The sequence below is a fragment of the Amblyraja radiata genome, chromosome 12, assembly GCF_010909765.2.
Source record: "Amblyraja radiata isolate CabotCenter1 chromosome 12, sAmbRad1.1.pri, whole genome shotgun sequence".
Classification (NCBI taxonomy): domain Eukaryota; kingdom Metazoa; phylum Chordata; class Chondrichthyes; order Rajiformes; family Rajidae; genus Amblyraja; species Amblyraja radiata.
In genome coordinates, this window is record NC_045967.1 from 5,474,782 (window position 1) to 5,502,419 (window position 27,638).

The 27,638-nt window shown below is 43.8% G+C and overlaps 1 protein-coding gene and 1 long non-coding RNA gene across 3 annotated transcripts in view; one reads left to right on the forward strand and one right to left on the reverse strand.

The window, feature by feature from the left end:
* The window catches only part of zdhhc15 (zinc finger DHHC-type palmitoyltransferase 15), a 72,136-nt gene that overhangs the window by 23,700 nt on the left and 20,798 nt on the right, over positions 1 to 27,638 (forward strand). For both annotated transcript variants that reach the window (XM_033030137.1, XM_033030136.1), the window contains exons 4-7: positions 10,142 to 10,236; positions 15,948 to 16,068; positions 17,015 to 17,084; positions 26,070 to 26,102. In XM_033030137.1, coding sequence (XP_032886028.1) covers positions 10,142 to 10,236; positions 15,948 to 16,068; positions 17,015 to 17,084; positions 26,070 to 26,102 — 319 coding nt within the window. The remainder of the gene's footprint in view (positions 1 to 10,141; positions 10,237 to 15,947; positions 16,069 to 17,014; positions 17,085 to 26,069; positions 26,103 to 27,638) is intronic.
* On the reverse strand, positions 12,948 to 27,430 carry LOC116978877. Its single transcript, XR_004413587.1, has 3 exons — positions 27,420 to 27,430; positions 21,837 to 21,841; positions 12,948 to 12,986 (listed from the first exon to the last, which is right to left on the reverse strand). It is a non-coding gene; the product is annotated as an uncharacterized LOC116978877 (long non-coding RNA).

Here is a 27,638-nt window from a genome sequence, read left to right on the forward strand (position 1 = left end):
ATTTTAATAAATAAGTAAGCTGTATATTTATATACATTACATTTCAAATATTCATCCAGGACGTCCTTTCAGTACAGGGATATTGGACATAGGAGCCTGTTAAATAAAATGGGATATTTTATTTATTTTATCAATATAAATGATTCATCAAAATATATTCCTATTGGACTTGAAAACATCATTACCCACCCAACATAGGTTTACAGCATATTTCCCCCACTTGATCCCCTTTACTTGAAAACTTAAAAATGGCTCAATGGTTCAAAAGATTTAAATATATTACATTTTAAAGTAAACCTTTTGGGCTGCTCCCTTTTTGAACAACTAGGGAGAATTCACCTGCATTTGTGATATGCAAATACATTTTAAGTTTTATGCTCCAAAAATAAAGGGTGCAGGTTAGAAACCGCCAGACCAAACCATTTCTCCTTTATCCAACTAATTCTTTCTTGACACTAGCTCAGAGGTGGAATGCTATTTCAGTAAAGTTGATCATTTTCCATGCGAGGCGCAATAATGGGTCTGCCCTCTTTGCAGATTTTGGGAAGGAGATAGAAGCAGGTGGAATGGGGCTGATTATCTGTAAGGTTGGAGTCTGTGAAGTGGAGATTGCTAAAGGTGAGATTGGTAACGGTCTGGAAAATGGTGGCCTGGGGTTTGTCTGTGTGGTCATGGTCAAGGAGTAGGTGTAATGAGGTGTCCGACATCTGATGTCTGGCCTCAACTGGGTAGACCTCCCTTGTCGGCAGGTTTAATAACAATATTTGGTTTGTTACTGAGTAAGCAGATGGCTGTGCATTCAAAGGAAGTGGGATTGAAGTGTGTAACTTGAGTGGAGAAGTCAAGATTGTTGATGTAGTGGCAGAATTTGGAAATTAAAAGGTCCAAAGAGGGTGGAAGACCAGCAGGGAGAGTCCATGAGGAAGAGGAGTGGTGGAGATGGTGAAAAAGGGCCATCGCTAGGAGATGAGGTCCCCATGCCAAGGAAACAGGTTCAAGGAGAGGGAGGGACAGGAAGACGGAAGAAGAGCTCAACATCATGTCGGACTAGGAACTCATTGAGTTGGGTGTAGGGGTATAGATGAAAGGTCTCTGCTGAGAAATGTGAAGACTATTGTGGTTCTGACTGGGATAGAAAGGGTAAGGAAAATGGGATGGTCACAGTCAAGGGCCCCATCAACTATGATGGAACAAAATCCACAAATATTAAATAAAGAATGAAACAACGCTACAATATATAAGACCTTGGGTTTTCACTGAAAACACTGCCCTGCAGCTGGGGCTGTGCACTAAGAATTTTGTCCTTTTCCTTCCTAGCAGATGAACTTTGCTGAAGATCAATGTGTGTCTTCCACCTTTTGTGGGTGGAAGCTAACTATGTATCACTTTACAATAATGAATGTAATTTAAATGGAAAAATAGCCAGAAATGTTTTCATCCCAAACACTGAATTTATTGTATATTTCAATGGTTCAATGCTTCAATGGTCCTTTATTGTCACGTGTAGCGAGGTCCAGCGGAATTTGATTTACCATACAGTCATACCAAAAAAGCAACAAGATACAAAACTACATAAAGATTAAACATAAACAGCCACCACAACGGTGTGTGAGAATCCCTAGAACACACACCAAAAGCGGAGACCCGCAGCCATCAGTTGAATGTCTGGGCCACACACACACTCTTCACCGTGCTATGACCAGAGTTGTACCGACCTCTCTCTGCAGACCCTGTCCACCCGAACAGTCAGAAAGCCGTCCACACGCACACTAGACTCCAGGATGTTCTAATGGTGCCATGTCCTCACAAACACCGAGATCACTGCACTCACGGCACTCCCTCCAAGTCCCCACCAGCGCCGGCAGCACGTCCATCTTGTTTTTCGGCGACCTCACATTCCCCACTCTGATGGAAGGCAAATAACTTTGACCTTCTTCTTCCTTTTCCCCTGCGGTCGGGGCGATCGAACCATCCGCAGTCGGGGCGATCTAAGCTCCCGCAGTTGGCGATCAAAGCCCCCGCATCGGGGCGATCGAAGCTCCTGCGGTTGGAGTTTCCGAAGTCGATCCCTAACAAAGGGTCCACCAGCTCCACGATGTTATGCCGCAGTGCAATTAGGAGTGCATGTTTCTTCTATTCTTGGGGGAGAGCAACCCAAGGCTTTTTGGAGATATGTGAAATCCAGACGGACAGACAACACTGGTGTCCAGATGCTTAAAGTGAACAACTGTCTGATCACTGAGGACCAGGTGAAAGCAGAAGCTCTTGCAAACCAATTTCAACACGTTTTCACCTGGGAAGATGTGGAGCCTTCATTATTTCCAGTCCTACCGCCCAGCCCGTATGCTGATATGCCTGCTATTAAAATTGTGGTTGAAGGTGTCAAGAAGTTATTGCTCAACGTCAATACCACAAAAGCAATTGGACCAGATCAGATACAGAATCAAGCCCTCAAGATCGCACCCGAAGAACTGGCTCCAGTTTTGCAGTTCATTTTCCAACAATCGCTTGACTCAGGTGATGTCCCGCTGGATTGGAGGAAGGCTAACATCACTCCTCTCTTTAAGAAGGGTTCAACCACCAACCTGTTTCATTAACAAGTACTTGCTGCAAATTGCTGGAGCTTTTAATTGATAGTAATCTGATGCGACACGTGAGCAAACATAACATTCTTGCTGACAACCAACATGCATTTAGGAGGCATAGATCATGTGAGTCTCAGCTTATCCTGACGACAAATGACCTGGCCAAGCACCTTGATGGTAACGTCATCACGGATTTAGTTGTGCTGGACTTTTCTAAAGCATTTGATGTCATCCCACACCAGAGACTGCTTCGGAAACTTGACTTCAATGGTATTCGTTCCAACACGAAACGATGGATTTCCAGTTTCCTGACAAAACAGCGTGTGTGTGTGTGTGAACGGAAAGAGCTCCAATTGGCGTCCAGTGTTGAGTGGTACACCTCAGGGCACAGTACTTGGCCCACATCTATTTTTGCTTTACATAAATGACATCCATGAAAAAGCCGCAAGTACGACCAGACTTTTCGCTGATGATTGTTTGCTGTACCGTCCAATTAAGTCAGCTGATGATGAAGGTGCTCTCCAAAAGGATCTCGATACAATGGTTGAGTGGTCACAACAATGGGGCATGCAGTTCAACCCTTCCAAATGTGAAACCATGCGTGTCACCAGAAAGAGGAATCCAGGCGAAACATCTTACAATATACTTGGTGCCACCCTTGAAGAATCCAAACAAACCAAGTATCTTGGCATCAAATTGCAGAATGATCTGCGTTGGAATGGTCAGACTCATCATGCAACGGTGAAAGCAACAGGTGTCCTAAACTTTCTGAGGTGCAACTTTCATAATTGTTCAACTTCTGTCAAGGAGAAGCTATACTTCACCCTCGTTAGACCTCATTTGGACTACGCAGTTGCAGCATGGGACCCATACACAAATAAAAACATTTCTTCCATCGAACATGTCCAAAGACAGGCAGCTCGATTTGTTACCAACACCTATGAGAGAGAAGCGAGTGTCACCAAACTTCCAAGACAGACGTGAAGCTCACCGTTTGACCTGTTTTTACAAAATGTTAAATGGTCAGCTCGACATAGATTACAAGACCTACACCAAACCCAAACCAATTAGGAGCAGACGAGGGCATTCGATCCAATTTGTGATCCCAGCAACAAAGACAGATGTATACAGCAATTCGTTCTTCCCCCGCACAATTAAAGCATGGAATAATCTCCACCCTACTATAGTTACCCAACCAGATGCAACTAAATTTAAAGTAGCTCTTTCTTCCCAATAACCCTTTCTGGCTTAAGTCCTCCCGCCATCACCTCCAGTTTAAATTCCATTTGGAATTTTTTGACATCATAAAAACATTGTTACTGTTAATATTCAGTGGGTTAGCTTGGCAATTTTCCCAATCTGATTTCAGCAAGGTTACTGGATACATAAAGAGCAAGTAATCCAATAGCAGTCGTAATGCAGTGAAATCTGATGTGTGGTGCCATTTACTTTCTCCGATCTCTTATAATTCTCCTTGAAACCCGTGACCCTTAATTTTGCTTCCACCTATTTTTTCCACCCTAGTAAATAATTCAGGCAACAGAATTGCTTGATCTCCATTCTCAGTAATAATTACTACATGACCATTAAACATTTAATAAAAATGAGTACCAGGATATCTGTGACAATCCTCATAGTAAAAGGAAAGGCATATACAATGAACGATATTTCAGAACATTAAAAAGATATCTGTACAACTTGATTATTTTATGGAAAAATGTAATATATTTATATTGCTAACCTTGAATGCTGCTGCCTTATCTGACAAATTGCACTTGTGCAGAGAACATAAAAAGATTCTTGTTAATATATATCTTTTCTCCATAAGAAATAGAAGACATTCTGCCCCTCGTGCTTGCTCTGATATTCAATATGTTCAGCACTGATCTCATACCTCAGACATCACTTTACTGCTTTAGCCCCATAATATGGGTGCAGGGGATCCAACCAACCCCACCACACCCCACTGAGTTCCTATTAACATTTTGTTTACTTTTCCTGCATTCCAGTACCTCTGGTCTCTGGTGTATGAATATCTAATAATTACAGTAAATATCTAAAATTCTATCAAATATATTCTTAAATGTACTCAGTGACCGTCCCTCAATATTCCCTTGGGTAGAGAATTACACTACCCTTTCTAAATAAATGTCTTCTCATCTTTGTGCTGTATAGTCAACCCTTATTTTAAGAGTGGGATCTCTGGTTTTGGACAGCCCAGGTTCTGGAGACCACATCACTGTATCCACCTTGTCCAAGAATAATTTTGTAACTTTTTATAAGATCATATCTCTTTCTTCTGCTTAACCTCTCATTACATAACAAATCCACATCTCTGCAAATCCCACACTTACCTTCGTCACTGTCTTCCTATTTATGTATCTACAGAACATTTTCTTGATTATTTGTTTCCATTTTACACATAAAAATTGATCTCAATATCAATTTTCTCCACTCTTATAATATTTTAATCTTTCATTGCTAGGTCCTGTAAACTTCCCCGTCCTCTGTCGTTGCCACTTTCTATGCCCTATTTTTCAATCAACATTTTACCTCACCTCTATTAATCACAGATTATGCCTCTTATGAAATCCCTTTTTTCTAGTCGGCATAATTCCTGCTGAGGATAATCTTCTAGAAGTTAGTATTATTTTTTACAGTCCCTCAGGGATTATTTTCCTGTTCTTTGAGCGATGGGATGCAACAAATCCTCCAATATAAGCTTCCAGTGCCTACGTTAAACACAGTCAGAATATTATAGCCAACCGCAGAGGAAATTTCTTCTCCAAAAATGCACTCAGCTTCCAAATCGCCTACATGCAGTGAGTTTAGAACATTCCCAAATTATAGAATTAGGCCATATAGCCCAGCTGCCTACACCACTATTCAATCATGGCTGATCTCTGCCTCCCAATTCCATTTTTCTGCCTTCTCTCCATAACCCTTGACAAGCATTCTAATCAACAATTTGTCTATCTCTGCCTTAAAAATATCCACAGACCTGGCCTCCACAGCCCTCTGTGGCAATGAGTTCCACAGATTAACTACCCTCTGACTAAAGAAGTTCCTCCTCACCTTCTTGTAAACTCCCCACCAATGTAAACTTCAGTGAGTAGAGGCCCAGTGCTGTCAAACGCTCATCATATGCTAACCCACTAATACCTGGAATTATTCTTGTAAACCTCTGGACCCTCTCCAGCCTGACCAGTGCCTTATAGAGCCTCAGCAATACATATCTAACGTTCTTGTTCCATTATTTAAAACTTGATAGATGACAGAGAACAGAGAACTTCTTCCCTTTCATTTGGGAAGCATTTGAACATGAATCATAGAGGTATAAAAACAAACTCTTCAAGTCCCATTTTGTGAATTACACTGGAGTTATTCTGCATGGATTGCATCGAGACATTAATAATGAACGAATGATACTTTATTATCGCATATGGCAGGTCACAGTGAGATTCTTTATTTTGCACACCCAAGGTATGCAAAGAGTCGCTACATCAAGGGCGCTGACAATGTGACAAAGTATTTCATCTTGTGTGGTATTGACCTGCGATTGCCCACTCACATTAGTTCTATGTTCCACTGACGAGCACCAGGCCACCATATCTAGCACCATCACCGACTTCATCAATTCCCACGCCCTGCCCGACCAAGCTTCCAACCTCATCGTTCCCCAGCCCCGCACGGCCCGTTTTTACCTTCTCCCCAAAATCCACAAACCCGGCTCTCCCGGCAGACCCATTGTCTCTGCTTGTTCGTGCCCCACCGAACTCATCTCCACATACCTTGTCTCCATACTATCCCCCCTGGTCAAATCCCTTCCCACCTATGTTCTAGACACCTCAGACACCCTCCGCCGCCTCCGCGCATTACACACTCTAGGCCCTCACCCCCTCATCTTCACCAGGGATGTCCAGTCACTCTACACCTCCATCCCCCACCACGATGGCCTCAAAGCCCTCCGGTTCTTCCTCGACCAGAGGAACAACCTATACCCAGCCACTGACACCCTCCTCCGCCTAGCGGAGTTGGTCCTCACCCTCAACAACTTTACGTTTGACTCCTCCCATATCCTCCAAACACAAGGCGTAGCTATGGGCACACGCATGGGCCCCAGCTACGCCTGCCTCTTTGTCGGGTACGTTGAACAATCCTTGTTCGAGACGTACCAGGGCCCCATCCCCGACCTCTACCTCCGTTACATTGACGACTGCTTTGGGGCCACCTCCTGCACCCACACACAACTGACTGACTTCATCCACTTCACCACCAACTTCCATCCGGCACTCCAATACACCTGGACCATTTCCGACACTTCCCTACCATTCCTTGACCTCACCATCTCCATCGCAGGGGACAGACTTCTGACCGACATACACTACAAACCAACTGACTCACATGGCTATCTGGACTACACGTCTTCCCACCCTGCCCCCTGTAAAGACTCCATCCCCTACTCCCAATTCCTCCGCCTACGCTGCTCTGCTCCCAGGATGAGACGTTCCACACTAGGGCATCGGAAATGTCCTCGTTCTTCAGGGAACGGGGATTCCCCTCAGCCACCATAGATGAGGCTCGCACCAGGGTCTCATCCATACCCCGCAACACTGCTCTCTCTCCCCATCCCCGCACTCGCAACAAGGGCAGAGTCCCCCTAGTCCTCACCTTTCACTACACCAGCCGGCAAATACAACACATAATCCTCCGCCATTTCCGCCACCTCCAACGTGACCCCACCACTCGCCACATCTTCCCATCTCCCCCTATGTCTGCCTTCCGCAAAGACCGCTCCCTCCGCAACTCCCTTGTCAATTCTTCCCTTCCCTCCCGCACCACCCTCTCCCCGGGCACTTTCCGTTGCAACCGCAAGAAATGTAACACCTGTCCCTTCACCTCCCCCCTCGACTCCATTCAAGGACCCAAGCAGTCGTTCCAGGTGTGACAAAGGTTCACCTGCATCTCCTCCAACATCATCTACTGCATCCGTTGCTCTAGATGTCAGCTGATTTACATCGGGGAGAGTAAGCGGAGGTTGGGCGATCGTTTCGCCGAACACCTCCGCTCAGTCCGCAATAACCTACCTGAACTCCCGGTGGCTCAACACTTCAACTCCCCCTCCCATTCCCAATCCGACCTCTCTGTCCTGGGTCTCCTCCATTGCCAGAGTGAGCAACACTGGAAATTGGAGGAACAGCACCTCATATTCCGCTTGGGTTGTTTGCGTCCCGATGGCATGAACGTTGAATTCTCCCAGTTTTGCTAGCCCTTGTTGTCTCCTCCCCTTCCTTAACCCTCGAGCTGTCTCCTCCCATCCCCCCGCCCTCGGGTTCCTCCTCCTCCCTTTTTCCTTCCTTCTCCCCCCCTACCCCCTATCAGTCTGAAGAAGGATTTCGGCCCGAAACGTCGCCTATTTCCTTCGCTCCATAGATGCTGCTGCACCCGCTGAGTTTCTCCAGCACTTTTGTGTACCTTAGTTCTATGTTATCCCACTTTCGCATCCATTCTCTACACAGTTGTGGTAATTAAAAAGTCATCTGAAATATGTATATTTTCAACATCTTGCATTAGGTGTTCTGTCAATGCCTTTTCTTAGGCAAAGTGATTGTATTTTGTCTGCCCCTTGTGGTCTGCCAAGTGGAACGTTATTGTGAGTGGATGGGAGTGTACTTATCCTGCCCAAATTCTGGCAGCTTAACTACGTTGCAATAAAGATTTATTTTGGCCTGTCCCTTCCAAATTTTTCAGCAAGGCAACCATTAATGTTTTATTTCCATTCCAAATATAATTCCAATTCCTTAAAGCTGATTGGCATTAGACTATTCAAAAGAAGGAGCATTTTGTTGCCTCTACACAAATATTGCATGATATTTTTCTGTTATTTTGTTTTATACCATTCCTTATTGCAGCATAAATGAAAGGTTCCATTTGCAATAATCCTGGAATAGTGATCTATGTGGGGAAACACTCCGTCATGGCGATGTGTTGTTTCAAAAACACCTGTAAAAATGCCTTCGGCAAAAGATCGTCAGGAAACCTGCGTGTTCTAGGCGTGTTCTTAAAAAAAAGTCTGCATCGGTATACTTCAAAATAATTCCTTTTATCTTGATTGCTTTAGAGCATTCTTATAAAATAATAAAACTATATAAATGTTTTTGTTTAGTTTGAAGCCAAAAATCTAAAATAGGACCTACAATCTGAATTTGTGAATATTGCAAAGTTGATCATGTTTATCTTTTAAAAAGCAGAAAACCATGTTACTAATTGATTTATTTGGCATCAATAATAATTTCTGTTCAGGATTATTTAACGGAATAATCCATATTAAGCTATTCTTTTATTTGAAACTTGCTTGAGCAGTGCAACAGTATGCTGCTCCGCAAAAGTTTCAACTATTTGCTGTTAGGATTTTACAATCATAATTAATCGTTTTGCCACAAAATTGTGTCACCAGTGCAAATTAGTGAGTATTTAACTATTTTAATAAGGAAGGCATTAACGTAGCTGCCTGGGAGCCGGTTTGGAATGAAGACTGTCATTAAGGCACGTCCAAAGAGCATTTTTGTACAGCAATAAAGGTTCATCTTTCGAAGCCATCCTATTTGCGATGGGCTTTAGTCACACAGCTTCTGCTAATTACTTAGCATTCACCTCCGGCCATCATCACATCGCCCATTGTTTGAAATAGAGGACATGATGGGCAGAAATTATATAGTTAAGTATTGCTAAGACAAAAACTGGAACAAAAATGACTTTCCTAATTGAGGCGTAGCTACCCTGCTGAGATTTCATATAATTAATCCTTGAAGAGAAAAATATATTCCGTTTGGAGAGTGTTTTGATTCAAACTATTAAATGTTATGGAGTCATAGAGACGTACAGCACAGAAGCAGGTCCTTTGGCCCATCGAGTTCATGCCAACCACGAACCACACACTTAGTTTAGTATAGAGGTACAGCATGGAAACAGGCCCTCCAGACTGCTGAGTCCACACCGACCATCGATCACCCGCTCACACTAGTTCTATGTTATCCCACAATCATATCCACTCTCTACACAGGGCATGTGGCCAATTAACCTACAAACCCACCAAGGAGAATCTGCAAACTCCACAGAGAGAGCATCCGAGATCTGGCACATGAGGCATTGCCACTGTGTCATCCTGACGTCCTCCACGTCATTTTCCATTGATCCATGTTTTCAGCCACTGATCTATGCTTTTACCAACGAGCGGTTGTCCACTCATTTACAAGATTGGCATCAGCATTACTATTGCATGTTCACAAAATTGCTGGAGAAACTCAGCGGGTGCAGCAGCATCTATGGAGCGAAGGAAATAGGCGACGTTTCGGGCCGAAACCCTTCTAAAATGGGAATTACTATTGCATGTTGTCTGATTGAAAGAAGAAGCTGAATGTCTAGACCTTACAAATACAAACATATTTCCATATAAAATTGACTGCACTTGTTTTTCAAAATGGAAATATTATTTACCTGTTTTAAAAAAATGTGACCCTTAACTTTATCTGATCATTTTTTTTGTTGTATTTCAGCTGCATATCTTGTGATATTTCATTTATTTTTTGTGCTGTTTGTGTGGACCTATTGCAAGGCTATTTTCACAGAACCAGCACAGCCTTCCCGAAAGGTAATTCAATTTGACTTAAGTGAGCAGTGATTATTCTTGTATAATAAGTTCAATGGCATGTTTAACTTCATCATGGTTTACATGGAGGTGACTGGATCAAGTGGGCTTTATATGTGTGATATAATACAAAATAATATAATACAAGCACCAGTCTGAAGAAGGGCCTCGACCCCAAACGTCACCCATTCCTTCTCTCCAGAGATGCTGCCTGAGTTACTCCAGCTTTTTGTGTCTACCTTCAATTTAAACCAGCATCTGCAGTTCTTTCCTACACATAAGTTAAGGTGTAAAAATAGGAGCGATGATCAAGGGAAATATAGATCATTGTTAGCTCGGGGAAGGTGCGAATGAGGCATACAATGTAAAATTTAATCAGGACAGTCAGACTGATCGGAGAACGAGGATGGGGGATGGATAACCTACTTGGCTATTGGCTGTTTCTGTCAGAGGGTTTAAGTGAATGGGAGAGATCAAATAACAATGAGTGGAGGAATTTTATCTATATAATTAAGTCTCATCTTGACCACTTCCTGTTTGCAATGCATATTGATTTTAGAAAACACGCTACCACTTACGGCTGTGATTGTTGGCCATCATACTCAGAGTCCCCCTCCGCTGCGCAGTACAAGAGGATTTTTCCCATCGTTAAAAAATAAAAGAGTTATTAGTGTTTAAAAAAATGTTGCGATTCTCTCACCTGTCAATCACTGCCATGACGGCCACGCCCCTTCCGGTGGGAGAGGGAGGGACTATAAAACCCGGATGTGTGGGCTTGGCTCAGTCTCTGCAAGATGGGGGAGGGAGAGGTCACCTTGGTGGCCTTGCACCCTGCTTGAAATGGTATGAAATTGCTTTTGAATTTGGTGGCCTTGCACCCTGCTTGAAATGGTATGAAACTGCTTTTGAATTTGGTGGCCTTGCACTCTGCTTGAAATGGTAGGAAACGGCTTTTGAATTTGGTGGCCTTGCACCCTGCTTGAAATGGTAGGAAACGGCATTTGAATTTGGTGCCCTTGCACCCTGCTTGAAATGGTAGGAAACTGCATTTGAATTTGATGGCCTGCACTCTGCTTGAAATGGAATTTCAAGGAATAGCCGTGAGTCAACTGCCAGCCCACCCGCCATGAGTGAGTGAGCTGCCAGCACACCAGGCCTGAGTGACTGAGCTGCCAGCCCAAGAATCCATTTGGCCCACAATTACCATACTAGCCCTCTGGAAACCAGTCCCTTCAGCCCACAACACCCATACTCCAGAAAGCACCCCCTCCCCCCTGACTGGCCACCAATACTGGAATTGGTGGAGAGGTTAAATATTGCGTTGGGGGACCAGCCCTCCCGTGTGAACATGGCACCCAACGGGTCTCACTTAGTCTAGTAAGCAATAAAAACAACTATTGAAAATGGCTTAATCTGATAAAACTGATTGCACCAGAATTAAATATTTTATTAAACCTTAGTCCCCTGACATCTTCATAATGTAGGATTTGCAGATTTGTGTGTAGGGTGTATAACTTTGTTCCCCTTTCACTGTTGTTTTTTCACCTCCAATTTGGAAAGAAAGACTCATCTGTACAGGGTAATTTACAGTTGTTGCTCTAAACTACTTTACGCTTACTCCACTGATGCTTGTTTTGTGACTATTATATTGTAGGAAATCTGCCAGCAAATTTTCACATGACTAACAGCCACAAGAAAAGAACAGCAATGTGATAATGACCAATTAATTATCAATAGTGTTGAATGATGGATAAATATTGGCATTGAAAAAAACTCTTTGACTCTTCTTCAAAATAGTGCCTTTGGATTCTTTACATCCACCATAATTGGTAACAGGGCTTTTGTTCAGAGTCATCTGAAGACATTCTGTTTGCACTTAGAGGATCATAAGTGATAGGAACTGAATTAGGCCATTCGGAACACCAAGTCTACCCTGCCATTCAATCATGACTGATCTATCTTTCCCTCTTAACCCCATTCTCCTGCATTCTCCCCATAACCCCTGTTACCCGTACTACACAAGAATATATCTATCTCTGCCTTAGAAATAGACATTGACTTGGCCTCCACAGCCTTCTGCGGCAATGCATTCCTCAGATTCACCGCAGATTGCTCCTCCAATTTCTGAATTTTCGCCCCATTTAGAAAATAGTCTATGCCTTTATTCCTAATACCCAAATGCATGACTCCACTTTGATTCACTGCATTCCATCTGCCACTTCTCGGCCCTTTCGCCAACCCTGTCCTTCTGCAGAGTGTGTAAGAACTGCAGATGCTGGTTTAAATCGAAGGTAAACACAAAATGCTGACGTTTCTGGTCAAGACCCTTCTCCAGACTGATCTTCTGCAGATTCCCCGTTTTTCTCTACACTGATTGCCCCTCCACCTATCTTCGTATCATCTGCAAACTTGGCCACAAAGCCTTCAATCCCCTTCTCCAGCTCCAACCCCTGTGGAATTCCATTAGTCACTGGTAGCCAACTAGAATAAGCATCCTTGTCTTCTGCCATCCAGCCAACCTGCTATCCATGCTATCTTCCCTCTGATATCATGGGCTCTCATCTTGTTTAGCAGCCTCACATGCGGCACCTTATCATAGGCTTTCTGAAAATCAAGTGTTTAGCAGAGCCTGGCTTCTGAAGGATATGAATTAGCAGCCAACGTGCTATTTTGAAAGGAAAGCAGGGCTGGCCAACTCTCGTGCAGGGAGCTGGGGCTGGCCAGTGTTTGCGGGATGGCTAGTGTTTGCGGGGCTGGCGAGTCGCTCGCTGCAGCACCGGCCATGGAGCTGCCCCAGTGCTAGAGTCCCGGGCCTTCGGAGGCATCAGAAGCGTGTGCCGCTGCCGTGAGGGACAGAAGGAGGTTGTGCAGGCCAATTCACTGGATGTTTTCAAGAGAGTTACATTTAGTTCTTGGGACTAACGAAATCAAGGGATATGGGGGAAAAAAACAGGAAAGAGGTACTGATTTTAGATGAATAGCCATGATCATATTGAATGGCAGTGTTGGCTCGAAGGGCCGAATGGCCTATTCCTGCACATATTTTCTGTTTCTATGCTTGAGTTTCTGGCAATAAAACTCGATCACTTGATTCTGAAGCATGGTGGAGGCATAATGTAGTCATAGAGTGATACAGTGTGAAAACAGGCCCTTCGGCGCAACTAACCCATACCCGCCAATATGTCCCAGCTCCGCTACCTGCTTTTGGTCCATACCTCCAAACCTGTCCTATCCATGTATCAGTCTAAATGTTTCTTAAATGTTGGGATGGTCCCTGCCTCAACTACCTCCTCTGGCAGCTTGTTCCATACACCCACCACCCTTTGTGTGGAAAAGGTTACCCCTTAAAAAGTTACTTCTTAAAAATACTTCATACAAAAAACATTGAAATCATACTTCTACAATGCACTAAAATATGATTTGAATACATCAAATTTCAAAAAGTCCCTACCCTAGGAGGGGGAACACCCCCCTTCCACACCCTCTTCCCACACGGTTCCCCGAAGGCCAGTGATCAGTGATCGCTCAGCCTCCCCACTTTCAAAAACGCTCCGCGGCCCCTGGTTCAGACGGAGAACACTGCCAGATGTGAGAGGGGAACTGAGGCCAGTTGTCCGTTATGTCTGGATCCCAATGCTCAGCGCTTCATGTTTCGGAGTTGGCTAATGTTATTGATTTGTAATTAGCCTGATTTGTAATTAGCTGACAAAACCTTAATTTATTAATCTGGAATATCCATGGGGATGGGATAAGTGTAACATTAAAATGACATGCAAGGTATCAGGCTGTCTGTCACAATATACAGCCCCGATAACCCATTATTTCCTTCAGTTAAATATTGGGAAAGTAGCACTATTGTCATTTGTCACTCAACTATTATGTTTGTTTACCTCACTGACTATTTCTAACCCCCCCCCCCCCCCCCCCCCCCCCCCAATTCCTTTGACAGGTTGAAATGTCCCCAATCTCGTTGTTTTATTAATTGAACACATAGATGAACATCCTCAAGGAGTGTAATCAGATGGAAACGGATTCAGATGCGATATTTAAGAGCTTGTTCAAAGAAGGGGCATATTTTAAAGGAGTGACAGAGATACTTGCAGGGGAATGTGTGAGGAGATTATTATTTGTCTTTAGTTTTAGCTTGAACCAGGACATCTGAAGATTCAAGGTTTAATATAGTAACTGTGCTGATACTGACCCCCAACCAACCACGTAATGAATATCATTCATTCCGGAGGTTTTACTTTTATGATGCCATTTAAACTTCACTTGGATTTCAATCGCTTCAATGTAAAAGTAATTGGGAATGGGGAGCATTGGAACAAAAATAGCCCTTGGTACATATTAACTATAATATAGTAATGTATGCATGTTGGTAGGTGCAATCAAAACAAATATCTTTTTATCATTGTTGTGTTATGAATACCACAGAAAATATAATGTACTCTCAAGATCACATTTAATAGAATAATATTGCTTAAATATATAGTTATTGGACTTTGCATTTCGGAAAAGTCCCAGCTGAGAGGAAGACAGCAAAATACATAAAATATTGGGGGTGAAAATGACTTCAGGACAGTTTGTTAGGAAAATGAAAGAAATGGTAACAGAATACTTATACAGCTGAGTGAGTATAATTCTATGGATCAGAAATTGTCTTCAACCAATTGATGACTTCTTTGACAAAGTAACTAGCATGTTAGGTAACAAGGAAGCCAATGGATGTAGCAAATTTTGTTATACAAAATTTTGTTATACAAAATTTGGTCTGTGAAGTGCCCCATAAAAGATTACTGCATTAGATAAGCACCCATGGACTTGAACGTAATAGGTTAAGTCCAGGGGGTCAGATATGCGGCTTTATGTGTGAGCCAGATATATTGTCAGTGCAATGGGGCAAGGAGCAAGGCCAAGTGTGCATCCAGAGTTAAGGTCTGGAATAGTACTTGGTGTGCAGTCAAAGCTGGGACCAGGGGAGTGTTCAGCACTGGGAACCTAAGCAGGTAAGCAGCTATGATCAGGGTAGAATAAGGGGCCAGGTGTAAGGCTGGACTGGGGATCAGAAATGAGAGAAGGTATGCAACTGGAGTCAGGGTCAGGAGTAGTACCAGGTGTGCAGTGAGACCCAGGTTGGTCAACATGGGCCAAGTGATTATAATCTGATTTCCATACATGAATACACTAAGATCATTCATGTGCTGCACCTGTTGATCAGAGCCTCGACTCTACAGTGGAATCTAATTAGGAATGTGATTTAGTCCAACCTTATTCATAGCTAATCCAATTTAAAGCATATACATTGCATTCAAGTGTAAGTTAAAAGACTCGCTACAGTATGCACCAGATTGCACAATTTCAAGCTGAAAAATGCAAAATCTCTGTACAAATGGGAGGGGAGACACCCAGTCCCTCCCCCAGTCGCTAATCTCCCTCCGGCTAGGTCTCTCGCAATTACTCACTCCCAACTCTCACCCAATGTTGGCAGCCTTGGGAAAGTCACCTGACAGTTAAAGCTGCTAAGCACCTTAATATTCTCAGCCAAGTTTCAATCATGATATGAATGAAATGTTTTGTTAAATAAGTGACATTTCAATATTGTAGCAATGTTTTATTCTTCTTGCTCCACCACAAAATTACCTCTTTTTAATTAAGACATTGTTACATTCTCTTGTTAACCGATTAATTTTGTTAATTTTTTGCTGTACTTGTAGTTTCAATTGTCCAGAGCTGATAGAGAGAGGTATGAGCGAGGAGAGAGCCCCGAAGTACAAAAGCAAATTCTGCTGGACGCGGCTAATAGGTTACCAGTATACACCAGGACTGCATCTGGAGGTAACTAGGACCCTGCAGCATGTGCTATTTATATTGTTCTGATAATATGGCATAACATTTATAATGTGTCAATAATTTGAAAAATAAACATAATTCTAATGAATCAGTAGCAAAGTAGCGTCTTTTTGGGAAAATTAGTAATAGACAATAGGTGCAGGAGTAGGCCATTTGGCCCTTCGAACCAGCACCGCCATTCAATGTGATCATGGCTGATCATCCACAATCAGTACCCCGTTCCTGCCTTCTCCCCATATCCCCTACTCCGCTGTCTTTAATGATGCTGCCAGCCTTTTTGATGCAGCGACTGCGATAGATCCCCTCAATGGTAGGGAGGTCAGAGCCGATGATGGACTGGGCAGTGTTTACTACTTTTTGTTGTCTTTTTCGCTCCTGGGCACTCAAGTTGCCGAACCATGTTTCCTGCCTCTAGCGTGTCCAAACCCTTAACAATCTTATATGTTTCAATAAGAATCCCTCTCATCCAAAACTCCAGAGTATACAAGCCCAGCTGCTCCATTCTCTCAGCATCCTGGGAATTAACCTTGTAAAGCTACGCTGCACTCCCTCAATAGCAAGAATGAGAACAAAGAATTATAACTGGAAAACACTGAAGAAAAGAAAGAATATTCAACAGCAATATATGTTTAATGTGCATTTCCAGCGAAAATGGTACGAGTGATTTCAGCTTAAAGTCAGATCCTGTATTAACTTAGGAATCAATTGTTTGTTCATTGTCCTTGTGCGTTGTTAGATTATGCAACATTGGCCACCCTGTAGACTTGTTGAAATGTTTTATTTAAACATTATTGATAAATAATTAAATCCTGTTATGCATTGCTTGTTTCAAAAGAAATAATTTTTCCAAGATGATTTTGACTTTGAATGTTCATCTTCGAACTAAAATTACAGTCAAACCAATCCTCATGTTCTTTACTTTTTTTATTAGCTATCCGATACTGTGACCGATGCCATTTGATTAAGCCTGATCGATGTCATCACTGCTCCATCTGTGAAACGTATGTAGTTCAGATATTATAATTAAGAACATCTAAAAGTAAAGTAACTAAATTAACTTAGATGGACAATGTTGTTGTACAAAAGGATTTTACAACTAGATTGGATTTCACGAATAGTTGACTCAATTCTACTGTGCACCCTTTATCTAAAAGGACTATTCTTCATTGAATAGAGACACAAAAAAACTGCAGATGTTGGAATCTTGAGCAAAAGTACAGAATGCTGGAGGAACTTAGGGGATTGGGCAACATTGAGGGAATGGACAGATAACATTCAGGACCCTTCTTCAGATTGAGTGAAATAGGGCAGAGAAAGTTGGAAAAGGGTGATGCGGATGGGGAAAAACCTGGCAAGTGTGGGAAGTTAGAGAAGAAATTGCTGGCACCCTGACTGAATATCTGAATCTTCATTAGACATGAGTGGTGCCAGAAGACTGGAGAGTAGTTAATGCTGTGTCTCTATTTAAGAAGGGCTGCAAGGAAAAGCCATTGAGCCTAAAATCTGTTAGAGGCCATGGGGATCGCAATATGCAGGTAGACTGTGAAAATCAGGTTGGTACTAGATCCCAAGAGAAGGAATGTGTAGAGTGCATACAATGTGGCCTCTTAGAGCATCTTGGTGTCGAGCCTACTAGAGAAATTACAATTCTCGATTTGGTGTTGTGTAACGAATTAGGGGGCTTAAGGTAAAGGAGGTAGTGACCATAATGTGATAAAATTCAGTCTGCAGTTGGAGTGGTCGAAGATGAAATCAGATGTGTCAGTATTACTTATAGAGTCATTGAGTGATACAGTGTGGAAACTGGCCCTTCGGCCCAACTTGCCCACATCGGTTGAGTAACAACTTGCCCACACTGTTGAGTAAAGGTAAGTACAGAGGCATGAGGGAGGAAATGGCTAAAATTGGTTGGAAAGGGACTGTAGCACAAATGATGGAGGAGCAGCAATGCAGGAGTTTCTGGGAATAATTCAGAAGATGCAGGATCTTTTCATCCCAAAGAGGAAGAAGGGTTCTAAGGGGAGAATGAGGTGTCCATGGCTGACAAGGGAAGTCACAGACAGTATAAAAGTAAAAGAGAAGGTGTATAATATTGCAAAGATTACTGGGAAACTAAAGGATTGGGAAGCTTTTAGAAACCAGTCTTCAGAGCAGATGACACCAGCAGCATGCCATAAATTCAAGAGTCAGGGGGCAGAATTTAGTGGAGTTGCTATTACTAAGGAGAAGGTGCTTGGGAAGCTGAAAGGTCCGATATCACCTGGAGCAGGTGGACAACACCCTCGGGTTCTGAAAGAGGTGGCTTTCGAGATTGGTAATGGCTTTTGTAGTGATCTTTCAAGAATCACTAGAGTCAGGAGTGGTCCCAGAGGATTGGAAAATTGCAAATATTATTTCACAGCTCAAGAAGGGAGCGGGGCAAAAGAGAGGGAAACTATAGGTTGGTTAGCCTGTAGGCTTAAATAGGCCAAAGTTAGCATGGGTTTGTGAAGGGAAGATCTTGCCTGACAAATCTGTTGGAATTCTTTGAGAAAGCAAATAGCAGGATAGGCAAAGGAGGGTCAGCGGATGGTCCTTACCTGGATTTTCAGAAGGCATTTGATAAGGTGCCGCACATGAGGATGAGAGCCCATGGTATCAGAGAGAAGAAACTAGCATGGATAGAAGGTTGGCTGGTTGGCAGAAGGCAAAGAACGGGAATTGTAAATAAGCAGCAGGTTGTTAGTTCATCATTACCGCTTCCAAGACTGACCAGTATAGGAAGTGGGTGTTAGTATGAATCATACAGTAAGGTGGGGTTAGTGATGCTATTTCTACTATGATTGGTTCACATGCAATAACCAATCTACAGGAATTAAGGTGGGCTTTTTCTGGTTGGCTGCCAGTCACTAGTGGTGTTCCACAGGGGTTGGTGTTGGAGCCCCTACTCTTCACGTTGTATGTCAATGATTTGGATGAGGAAATTGATGGCTTTGTGGGCAAGTTTGCGGATGATAAGAAGATAGGTGATGGGGCAGGTAGATTTGAGGAAGCAGGGACTCTTCAAAAGGACTTGGACAAGTGGGAGAGTGGGCAGCGAAATGGCAGATGGAATACAACGCAGCAAAGTGTGGTGTCATGCACTTTGATAGTAGGAATAAAGACATAGACTACCTTCCTAATGGGGAGAGGATTCAGAAATCGGAGGGTCAAAGAGACTTGAAAGTGCTGGTACAGGATTCCCAAAAAGTTAGTTTACAAGTTGAATTGGTGGTTAGGAAGGCAAATGCAATGTCAGCATTCATTTCAAGAGGATTAGAATATAAAAGCAGGGATGTAATACCGAAGATTTATAAGGCACTGGTCATTCCGCATTTGGGGGATTGTAAGCCGTTTTGGGCTCCATATCTGAGGAGTGGTGTGCTGGTGTTGGAGAGGGTCCAGAGGAAGTTATTATCCCAGGGATAATTGGGTTAACATGTGATGACGCTTGACGGCTCTTGACCTGTACTTGCTGGAAGTTAGAAGAATGAGGGGGAACCTCATTGAAACTTACCGAATAGTGAAAAGCCTGGATAGAGTGGATGTGGTGAGGATGTTTCCACTAGTGGGAGAGTTCAGGGACCAGAGGGCACAGCTCAGAATAAAAGGACGTACCTTTAGAGATGGGGAGGAATTTCTATAGCCAGAGGGTGGTGACTCCGTGGAATTCATTGCCACAGACAGCTGTGGAGGCCAAATCTTTGGGTATTTTTAAAGCGGAGATTGACAGGTTCTTGAGTACTAAGGGTGTCAAAGGTTACGGGGATAAGGCAGGAGAATGGGGTTGAGAGGAAAAGATAGATCAGCCATGTTTGAATGGTGTAGTAGACTTAGTTTAGTTGAGTTTAGAGACACAGGCCCTTCGGCCCATTGAGTCCGCGCCGCACAGTGGTGCTCACATATTAACACTATCCTACACAAATTAGGGGCAATTTACAATTTTACCATGCCAAATAACCTATAAACCTGGTACACAAAAAAGCTGGAGAAACTCAGCGGGTGCAGCAGCATCTATGGAGCGAAGGAAATAGGCAACGTTTCGGGCCGAAACCCTTCTTCAGATGATATAAACCTGTATGTCAATGGAGTGTGGGAGGACACTCCCCAGAACCTCCGGAGAAAACCCACGCAGGTCACTGGCAGAACGTACAAACCCCATACAGACAGCACCCGTAGTCAGGATCAAACCCAGATCTCTGTCGCTGCGCCAATGTGCCGAATAGCCTAATTCTGCTCCTTTGACTTATGAACGCTGTGATAGGCAAGTTACTGGAGTATTCTGAGGGATTATTTATATATATATATATACTTTTAAAACTCTGTGTGTGGGTGTGTGTCATTTTGCCTTTGAAACATATTGCCTCGAAAACCAGATGCAAAAACGCAGAGATTTTTACATATTTCGGTAGGGATTTACCTTATGACTTCAGAAATCCACTCCTTGGTCAATTATTTCCCCAGATTTTGATAAAATTGTTCACAAAACTCACTTTAAAAAATATAATCGCCGCTTGCCAGCTGCTGACATCACAATGCCCACATGCCCACCAATCGAGGCCCACCTGCCTCCTGGCCCCGCCCCCCGCTGTGGACTAAAGCATTGTTTATTTATTTTTTTCATAGCATTGAATTTTATTGTTTCTCTATGTCTGTGTCCCTCTCCATGTCCCCCCCCCCTCCCCCGGCTTGGCTCGGCTCTGGATTAAACATCTGCTGTTTTGCACAGGTTAGGTCACCCAACCCCGTTCTTTAAAAGGCACAGAAAGATCAAGAAGGTTCTGCAGCAGACACTATAGCTCAGCTCCGCTATAGGATCTTTGTAATGCAGATCGCTGAAAAAGCTTCACCTCACTGTTGGCGCAGCTCGTGAAGCCCCGCCCCTCCCATCCCCCGCCGCCTGCGCGCTCATTCCAGCTATGGGTTTCTAGAGAGTCAGATGCCAGTGCTGTCTCCGCATTTTGCAGCGCACTCACTCGCCCGGCTCCCCTCCACCCCCCTCCTCTTCTCACCTCCTCACCTCTCCTCCCTCCCTCTCTCCCCTCCCTTCTCTACCCATCACAGGTGACGACCTCTCCGGGGAGGCCCGATCGTCTGTCCCCCCCCAGCCCGGCTCTGTCACGCTGGTGGAAGCCACGATCGGCTGGTCCCCCCGCTGCTTTTCACCGTCCTCAGATCGCTCCCTGCCTCTCTCTCTCTCTCTCTCTCTCTCTCTCTCTCGGGCCAACGCGACCTGCCTCTCTCTCTCTCTCTCTCTCTCTCTCTCTCTCTCTCTCTCTCTCTCTCTCTCTCTCTCTCTCTCTCTCTCTCTCTCTCTCTCTCTCCCTCTCCCTCTCCCTCTCCCTCTCCCTCTCCCTCTCCCTCTCCCTCTCCCTCTCCCTCTCCCTCTCCCTCTCCCTCTCCCTCTCCCTCTCCCTCTCCCTCTCCCTCTCCCTCTCCCTCTCCCTCTCCCTCTCCCTCTCCCTCTCCCTCTCCCTCTCCCTCTCCCTCTCCCTCTCCCCCACACCCCTGCCCTCCACCACCCTCCCTCCCCTAAACCCCCTTCCCCTAAACCCCCTTCCCCCCAACCCCTCCACACCCAATTGCTGACAAGTCCCGCCCCCCAGCAACGTCATGTCCGTTATTTGACTTTTCTGTTGAGCGGCATTCGGTTAGTTGGCTTGTAGGCGACGCAAGCTTTCGGGTAGGTGGCCTTTCGGTAGAGCGGCCATTCGGTTAATGTGCTTTTAGGCGACGCAGTCTTTCAGTTAGTTGGCTTTTAGGCGTCCCACCCTTTCGGTTAGTTGGCGTTTCGGCTTCATACGCTTTTGGTTATTTGGCGTTTCGGCTTTGTTTCCATTCAGTTATTTGGCTTCCACTTCTTTGCTTCGTCTTCTCGTCCTTCGACGCCACGTCCGGATACCCTCCCCTGTTAGAGAACACTATACCTCTAGTCTTTGATTTTCTCAGAACCTTTGTATCCCAATTTCTGCACTGCTGCATTTGTAAAGCCACATTTAATTAGTTGCTTACCTTTTCATGCATTTTAAAGATCTGACTAGAATGCTATCGTTATACAGCAATGTCTGCAAAACTCACAAAATCATGCTTTGTGTGAAATGAAAGGGAAAGAACGTTTAGTACAAGTAAAAATGGGGATGATTTAGTTTCAAACACTGATTTTGGGAGATTCATGAGATCAAAAATACAATACTACTTTCAATCCTGCATTGAACAGATTGTACAGCGGTTTAAAATGACAGTATGCAGGGTCGTAAACTATAACCTGATGTGACAAATAGTTGAATAAGCAATAGTTAAAACAATGCACCAGTTCACTCGTGACATAAATCTCCATGCGGCTACATTCAGAGCACTATTCAACTGCTTAGAGCATAATAGAACCATAGAAAATAGGTGCAGGATTCAGATTTCAGATTCAGATTCAAACTTAATTGTCATTGTGCAGTGTACAGTACAGAGACAACAAAATGCAGTTAGCATCTCCCTAGAAGAGCGACATAGAATATGAGCAATAAATAAATCTATTTACGTGCATACAGTCATAGTAGTGCAATTATTTTTTTCCTGGTGGAAGGAGTGTCCGGTGGGGGGGGGGGGTGATTGGCAATCACCGAGGTACAGTGTTGAGTAGGCCATTCAGCCCTTTGAGCCATCACCACCATTCAATATGATCATGGCTGATCATCCAAAATCAGTACCCCGTTTCTGCTTTCTCCCCATATCCCTTGATTCCATTAGCCCTATCTCTCTCTTGAATACATCCAGTGAATTGGCCTCCATTCCCTTCTGTAGCAGAGAATTCCACAGATTCACAACTCTCTGGGTGAAACAGTTTTTCCTCACCTCAGTCCTAAATACAACCAATGGGTGGTGCCAGCAATGGCTGCCTCGCCAACAGTCTGTCTGTCCCTTCCTTCTCTGTTGTTTTATGATATGTGTTAAATGTATGTTTTAGTTTTCATTAGCTGGTTTTATGTGGGGGAGGGGTGGTTGGGGGAAACTTCTTTTTAATCTCTTACCTCGACGGAGATGCGATTTTTTTTCCCCGTATCGTATCTGTGTCCACATTGCGGCCTATCATCAAGGAGTTGGCGGCCTCTGCTGGAGATTACCATCGTGGAACTCGCGATCCCTTTGCCAGGGATCGACCTCTGAGCTCCAACCGGGGGAGCCTGCGGACTTTAACATCATGGAGCTTGTGGTCTCTGGTTAGAGACAGACTTTGAGAGCTCCAAGCCTCAGGAGCTTCGATCGCCCCAACGGATGGTTCGAATGCACCAACTGCGGGAGAAAAACGAGGGAAGAAGATTAGACTTTATTGCCTATCGTCACAGTGAGGAATGTGGGGAATCCACTGTGGTGGATGTTTATGTTAACTTTTATATGTAGTTGTGTGTCTTGTTGCTTTTTTTTAGTATGGCTGTATGGTAATACGAATATCACTGCACCTTAATTGGTACATGTGACAATAAAAGACCTTTGAAATCTTTGACCCCTGGTTCTGGACTCCCCCAACATGGGGAACATTTTTCCTGCATCTAGCCTGTCCAATCCCTTAAGAATATTATATGTTTCTATAAGAGACCCTATCATCCTTCTAAATTCCAGTGAATAATAGCCCTATTGATCCATTCTTCCTAAGAAATAGGAAGAGAAATAGGTCACATAGTCCCATGAGCCCGCTCCCAGTTTGACAAGCCTCATGTGGGGGAGGGACATTAAAGGACATAGATCTGAAACATTATGCACTAGTTATGCTTACTGGTAGCCAAGAGTTTCAAACAAATCTTTAGCTGTCAACTGTTGGCACCTCAGCACATCAGATTTCTCAAGTGCACAACTAAAAACTGAAGAACAAGGTGTGGCAGGGATTAGATGTTGCTACATATTATATTGCACATTGGGGTAGTGCAGTCAGTATCCGAGAAAGGATCTGGTTGCACTCTATATCCAGCTCTCAGCTTTATAGCAGGGAGTCATGTTGTCTTTACGGAGACCCCTTTCATTTTAATGTCCTTGGAAAAAGGTAGATACTTTATTAACTTAACTTCATTTTAATGTTTATGATTATTGGTGTTTTACTATGCATTTTATTATTTTTTTTATATTTATATTTCGAAAATATATTTTCTTTTTTCAAAAGTTTTAAATGGCTTTGTCTATCAAAATGTTTTTTTTTCCATGCTTAATGTCCCATGACAGCCAGCAAGGCTATCGGGACTATCAGGGTAAGGCCTTGGGATACACCGCCTGAGGCCTGCTTGTTGTATGGAGCCAACTTCACCTCACTGGATACGCGTAAGGTGCAGAGGTTCAGCACCTCCTGTGTCCTTGTTTGGGAAAATGATGCATGGGCAAAACCGCTCAGATGGCAAGCCACGTCCAGCACACACTGACCTGTCAATGTTGTTTCTCTTTCCACAGACCCTGTTTTCTATCATGTTCGGTTCTAACCCATATACCTGAATAACCCTGAATTCCAAAAGTCTATATCCGTCTTGGAGGCACTGAGCAGAGAAAGACATGATCCCCCTAAATAGTGTGAGGAAAAATTAGTACATTGATCTGTAGTCATTATAGAAACTAATAGTTCTTTCAGAACACAATTTGTGAGTAAACTGTAAGGCCGTATAAGATATTGATTACTTAAATATTTGGAGATGAAATATTAAAAAAATATTGGGTGAAAGTCATAGAAAATCTGGAACAAATGAATGTATCATGGAACAATTAAATATATTATGCATACAGAACAAATGGTCAAACATTGTATTTGATTGCAAAGTGCAAATAATTAATGTTCCCATTATTTAGATTGACAAATCTAGTAGAAACAAGGAACTGCAGATGCTGGTTTACAAAAGAAAAGACACAAAGTGCAGGAATATTCAGCGAGTCAAGCAACATCTCTGGAGAATATAGATAGGTGACACTTCGGGTCGGGACCCTTCTTCAGACCATAGTGCTCCAACACTTTGTGTCTTTTTTTGACAAACTACTGCTGGACAATTTTTTGGCCATTAAATTTTGCTGATGGTATTAGACAGGAACTTGCTCATGTTGATTGGAGTAGGTTGTTTGCGGGGAAAGGAATGTCCGGAAGTAGGATGGTTTTAAAAGTGAAATGACCAGAGCTCAGGGCACGCGTGTTCCTGTTAAAGTGGAGGGCAAGGCAGCTGGGAGTATGAAAGCTTGGAATGAGCTGCCAGAGGAGGTTGATGAGGCAGAAACTATAATAACATTTAAAAGACATTTAGACAGGTATATGAATAGGAAACGTGTAAAGGGATATGGGTCTAAGGCAGGCAGGTGGGACTAGTGTAGATTCAATTCCTGACTGATGATGGTGAATGTACGAAAAACTTTCTTGCCAAAATTTAAAACATCAGTATCCTTATCCAGAACTATCTTAAAGCTAATTGAACTGTGGACACTGGTCCCAAAAGGCTCATCCATGGACACTTCAGTCACTTGCCCTGCCCAATTCGTAAGACTAGGTCAAGCTATACTCAATCTTTCGTAGGGGCCTCTATACATAGCCTGAGGAAATTTTTCTTGAACACTTGACAAATTCCACCCCATCCAAGCACTTTGCACTATGGCAGTCCCAGTTAATATTGGGAAAGTTAAAATCCCCTTCTATGATAACCATATTAGTCTTGTAGCTGCCTGCACTCTCCCAACATTTCTGTTCTTCTAATTCTTGTTGACTACTTGGGGACCTATAATGCAATCCCAACAAGGTGAGCCTCCCCTTTTTATCTCTCCTATCTTGAGGAAATTTCTTAACATTTACCTCCATTACATTACTCTTATGCGACTGTCAAATTTAGTTTTCTGATGCTTCTGTGAAGTGGCTTGTTAGAGACACAAGTAAGTTAATGTTGAAAACCTGCTGAAAGTACCTGAGCTTGACTTTTTACAGTTATATTAATTATCAATAACTGGATTCCTTTTTGTTTCAGGTGTGTATTGAAAATGGATCATCACTGTCCTTGGTAAGTCAAAATTGATATTTAAAACATACGGGGTATTGTGTAAACATGTCATAAAGCTAACTATAACCTGTCATTGACGTATATAACAGAGTTTGTAGATTTTTTTTACATAGAGCATATGCTATGTGTTGATTTATTAATTGCATGGTTTATTGTTTTTAGCATTGGAATAAACTAATTACATATTACAACCAATAGCATTGCTTAATAACATTCTGTAAGGCGATCTAATTATTATTTAGTTATTGTTCTTTAGTCACTGTGATCTAGAACGATTAGTTTTTGGAATTAAAAATGAGTTTAAGAATAAAATTATCAAATTATGTACGGTTAATTTTCTAAGATTCCTTAAATTGAAAGTGATTCCATTTCCTGCACAACAAATATAAATGTTACTAGACCAAGTGCAGACCCGTTGGGTCTGTGTCCCCCCCCCCCCCCGGGTTGCGGGGGGGAGGGCGGCGACATGCGGCGTCACCCCCACTAACCACCCCCACACACACACTAACTACCCCCCGCACGCACGCACGCTAACTACCCCCCTTGATATTATATTAATATTATGAATTTGCTCCTTTTACCCCATAACCGTCCTATCCACTGACGCATAGCCCCCAACTCACAGGCCGTCTGGAGAGGGGGGGGGGGGGGTTAGTGAGTGAGGGCAGAGAGAGAAGGGGGAGAGACAGAGAGAGAGGGGCAGAGACAGAGAGAGAGGGGCAAGAGACAGAGGGAGGGGGGGTGGAGGGTCGGAGGAGAGGGAGGGTCGGTGAGGGGGGGAAGAGGGGAGAGAGAGATGGGAGGAGAGAGTGAGGGGGAGGGGGGAAGGGGAGGGGAGGGGGAGAGGGGGGGAAGGGACGGGGTGGAGGTAAGTGGGAAACGGCCGCCGCCGCCATGTGTTACCATCGGGTGGGGGAAATGGAGAGGATTCAGAAGCAAGCCGGTGGCCTCCGGCGAGCGGGCGGCTGTGAGCGAGCGGGCGGCTGTGAGCGAGCGGGCGGCTGTGAGTGAACGGGCAACTGTGAGCGAGCGGCGGTGAACTCCAGATCTGCAGAACGCTCGTTCTTTCTGCGCTGGGGGGAAGGGCGTAACGTGACTCATGGAAAACTGCATGCGCGTTGACAGCAGCTGCATTAATCCACAGCGGAATCATAAGTTAAATCCCTAACAAAATATGTAAAAATGTGTTTTTACATCTGGTTTTCGAGGAGATACGTTTCAAAGGTAAAATGACCCACACACACACGCACACACACACAGAGTTTTAAAAGTATACTAGACCAAGTGCAGACCCGTTGGGTCTGTTCCCCAACGCACGTTTGCGGGGGGAGGGGGGGCAGGGTGGCATGCGGCATCACATACACTAACCACCCCCACACACACACTAACTACCCCCCTTGATATTATATTAATATTATTAATTTGCTCCTTTTACCCCATAACCCTATCCACTGACGCATAGCCCTCAACTCGCAGGTGCGTCTAGAGAGGGAGAGTAAGGGCAGAGAGAGAATGGGGGGAGATAGAGAGAGAGGC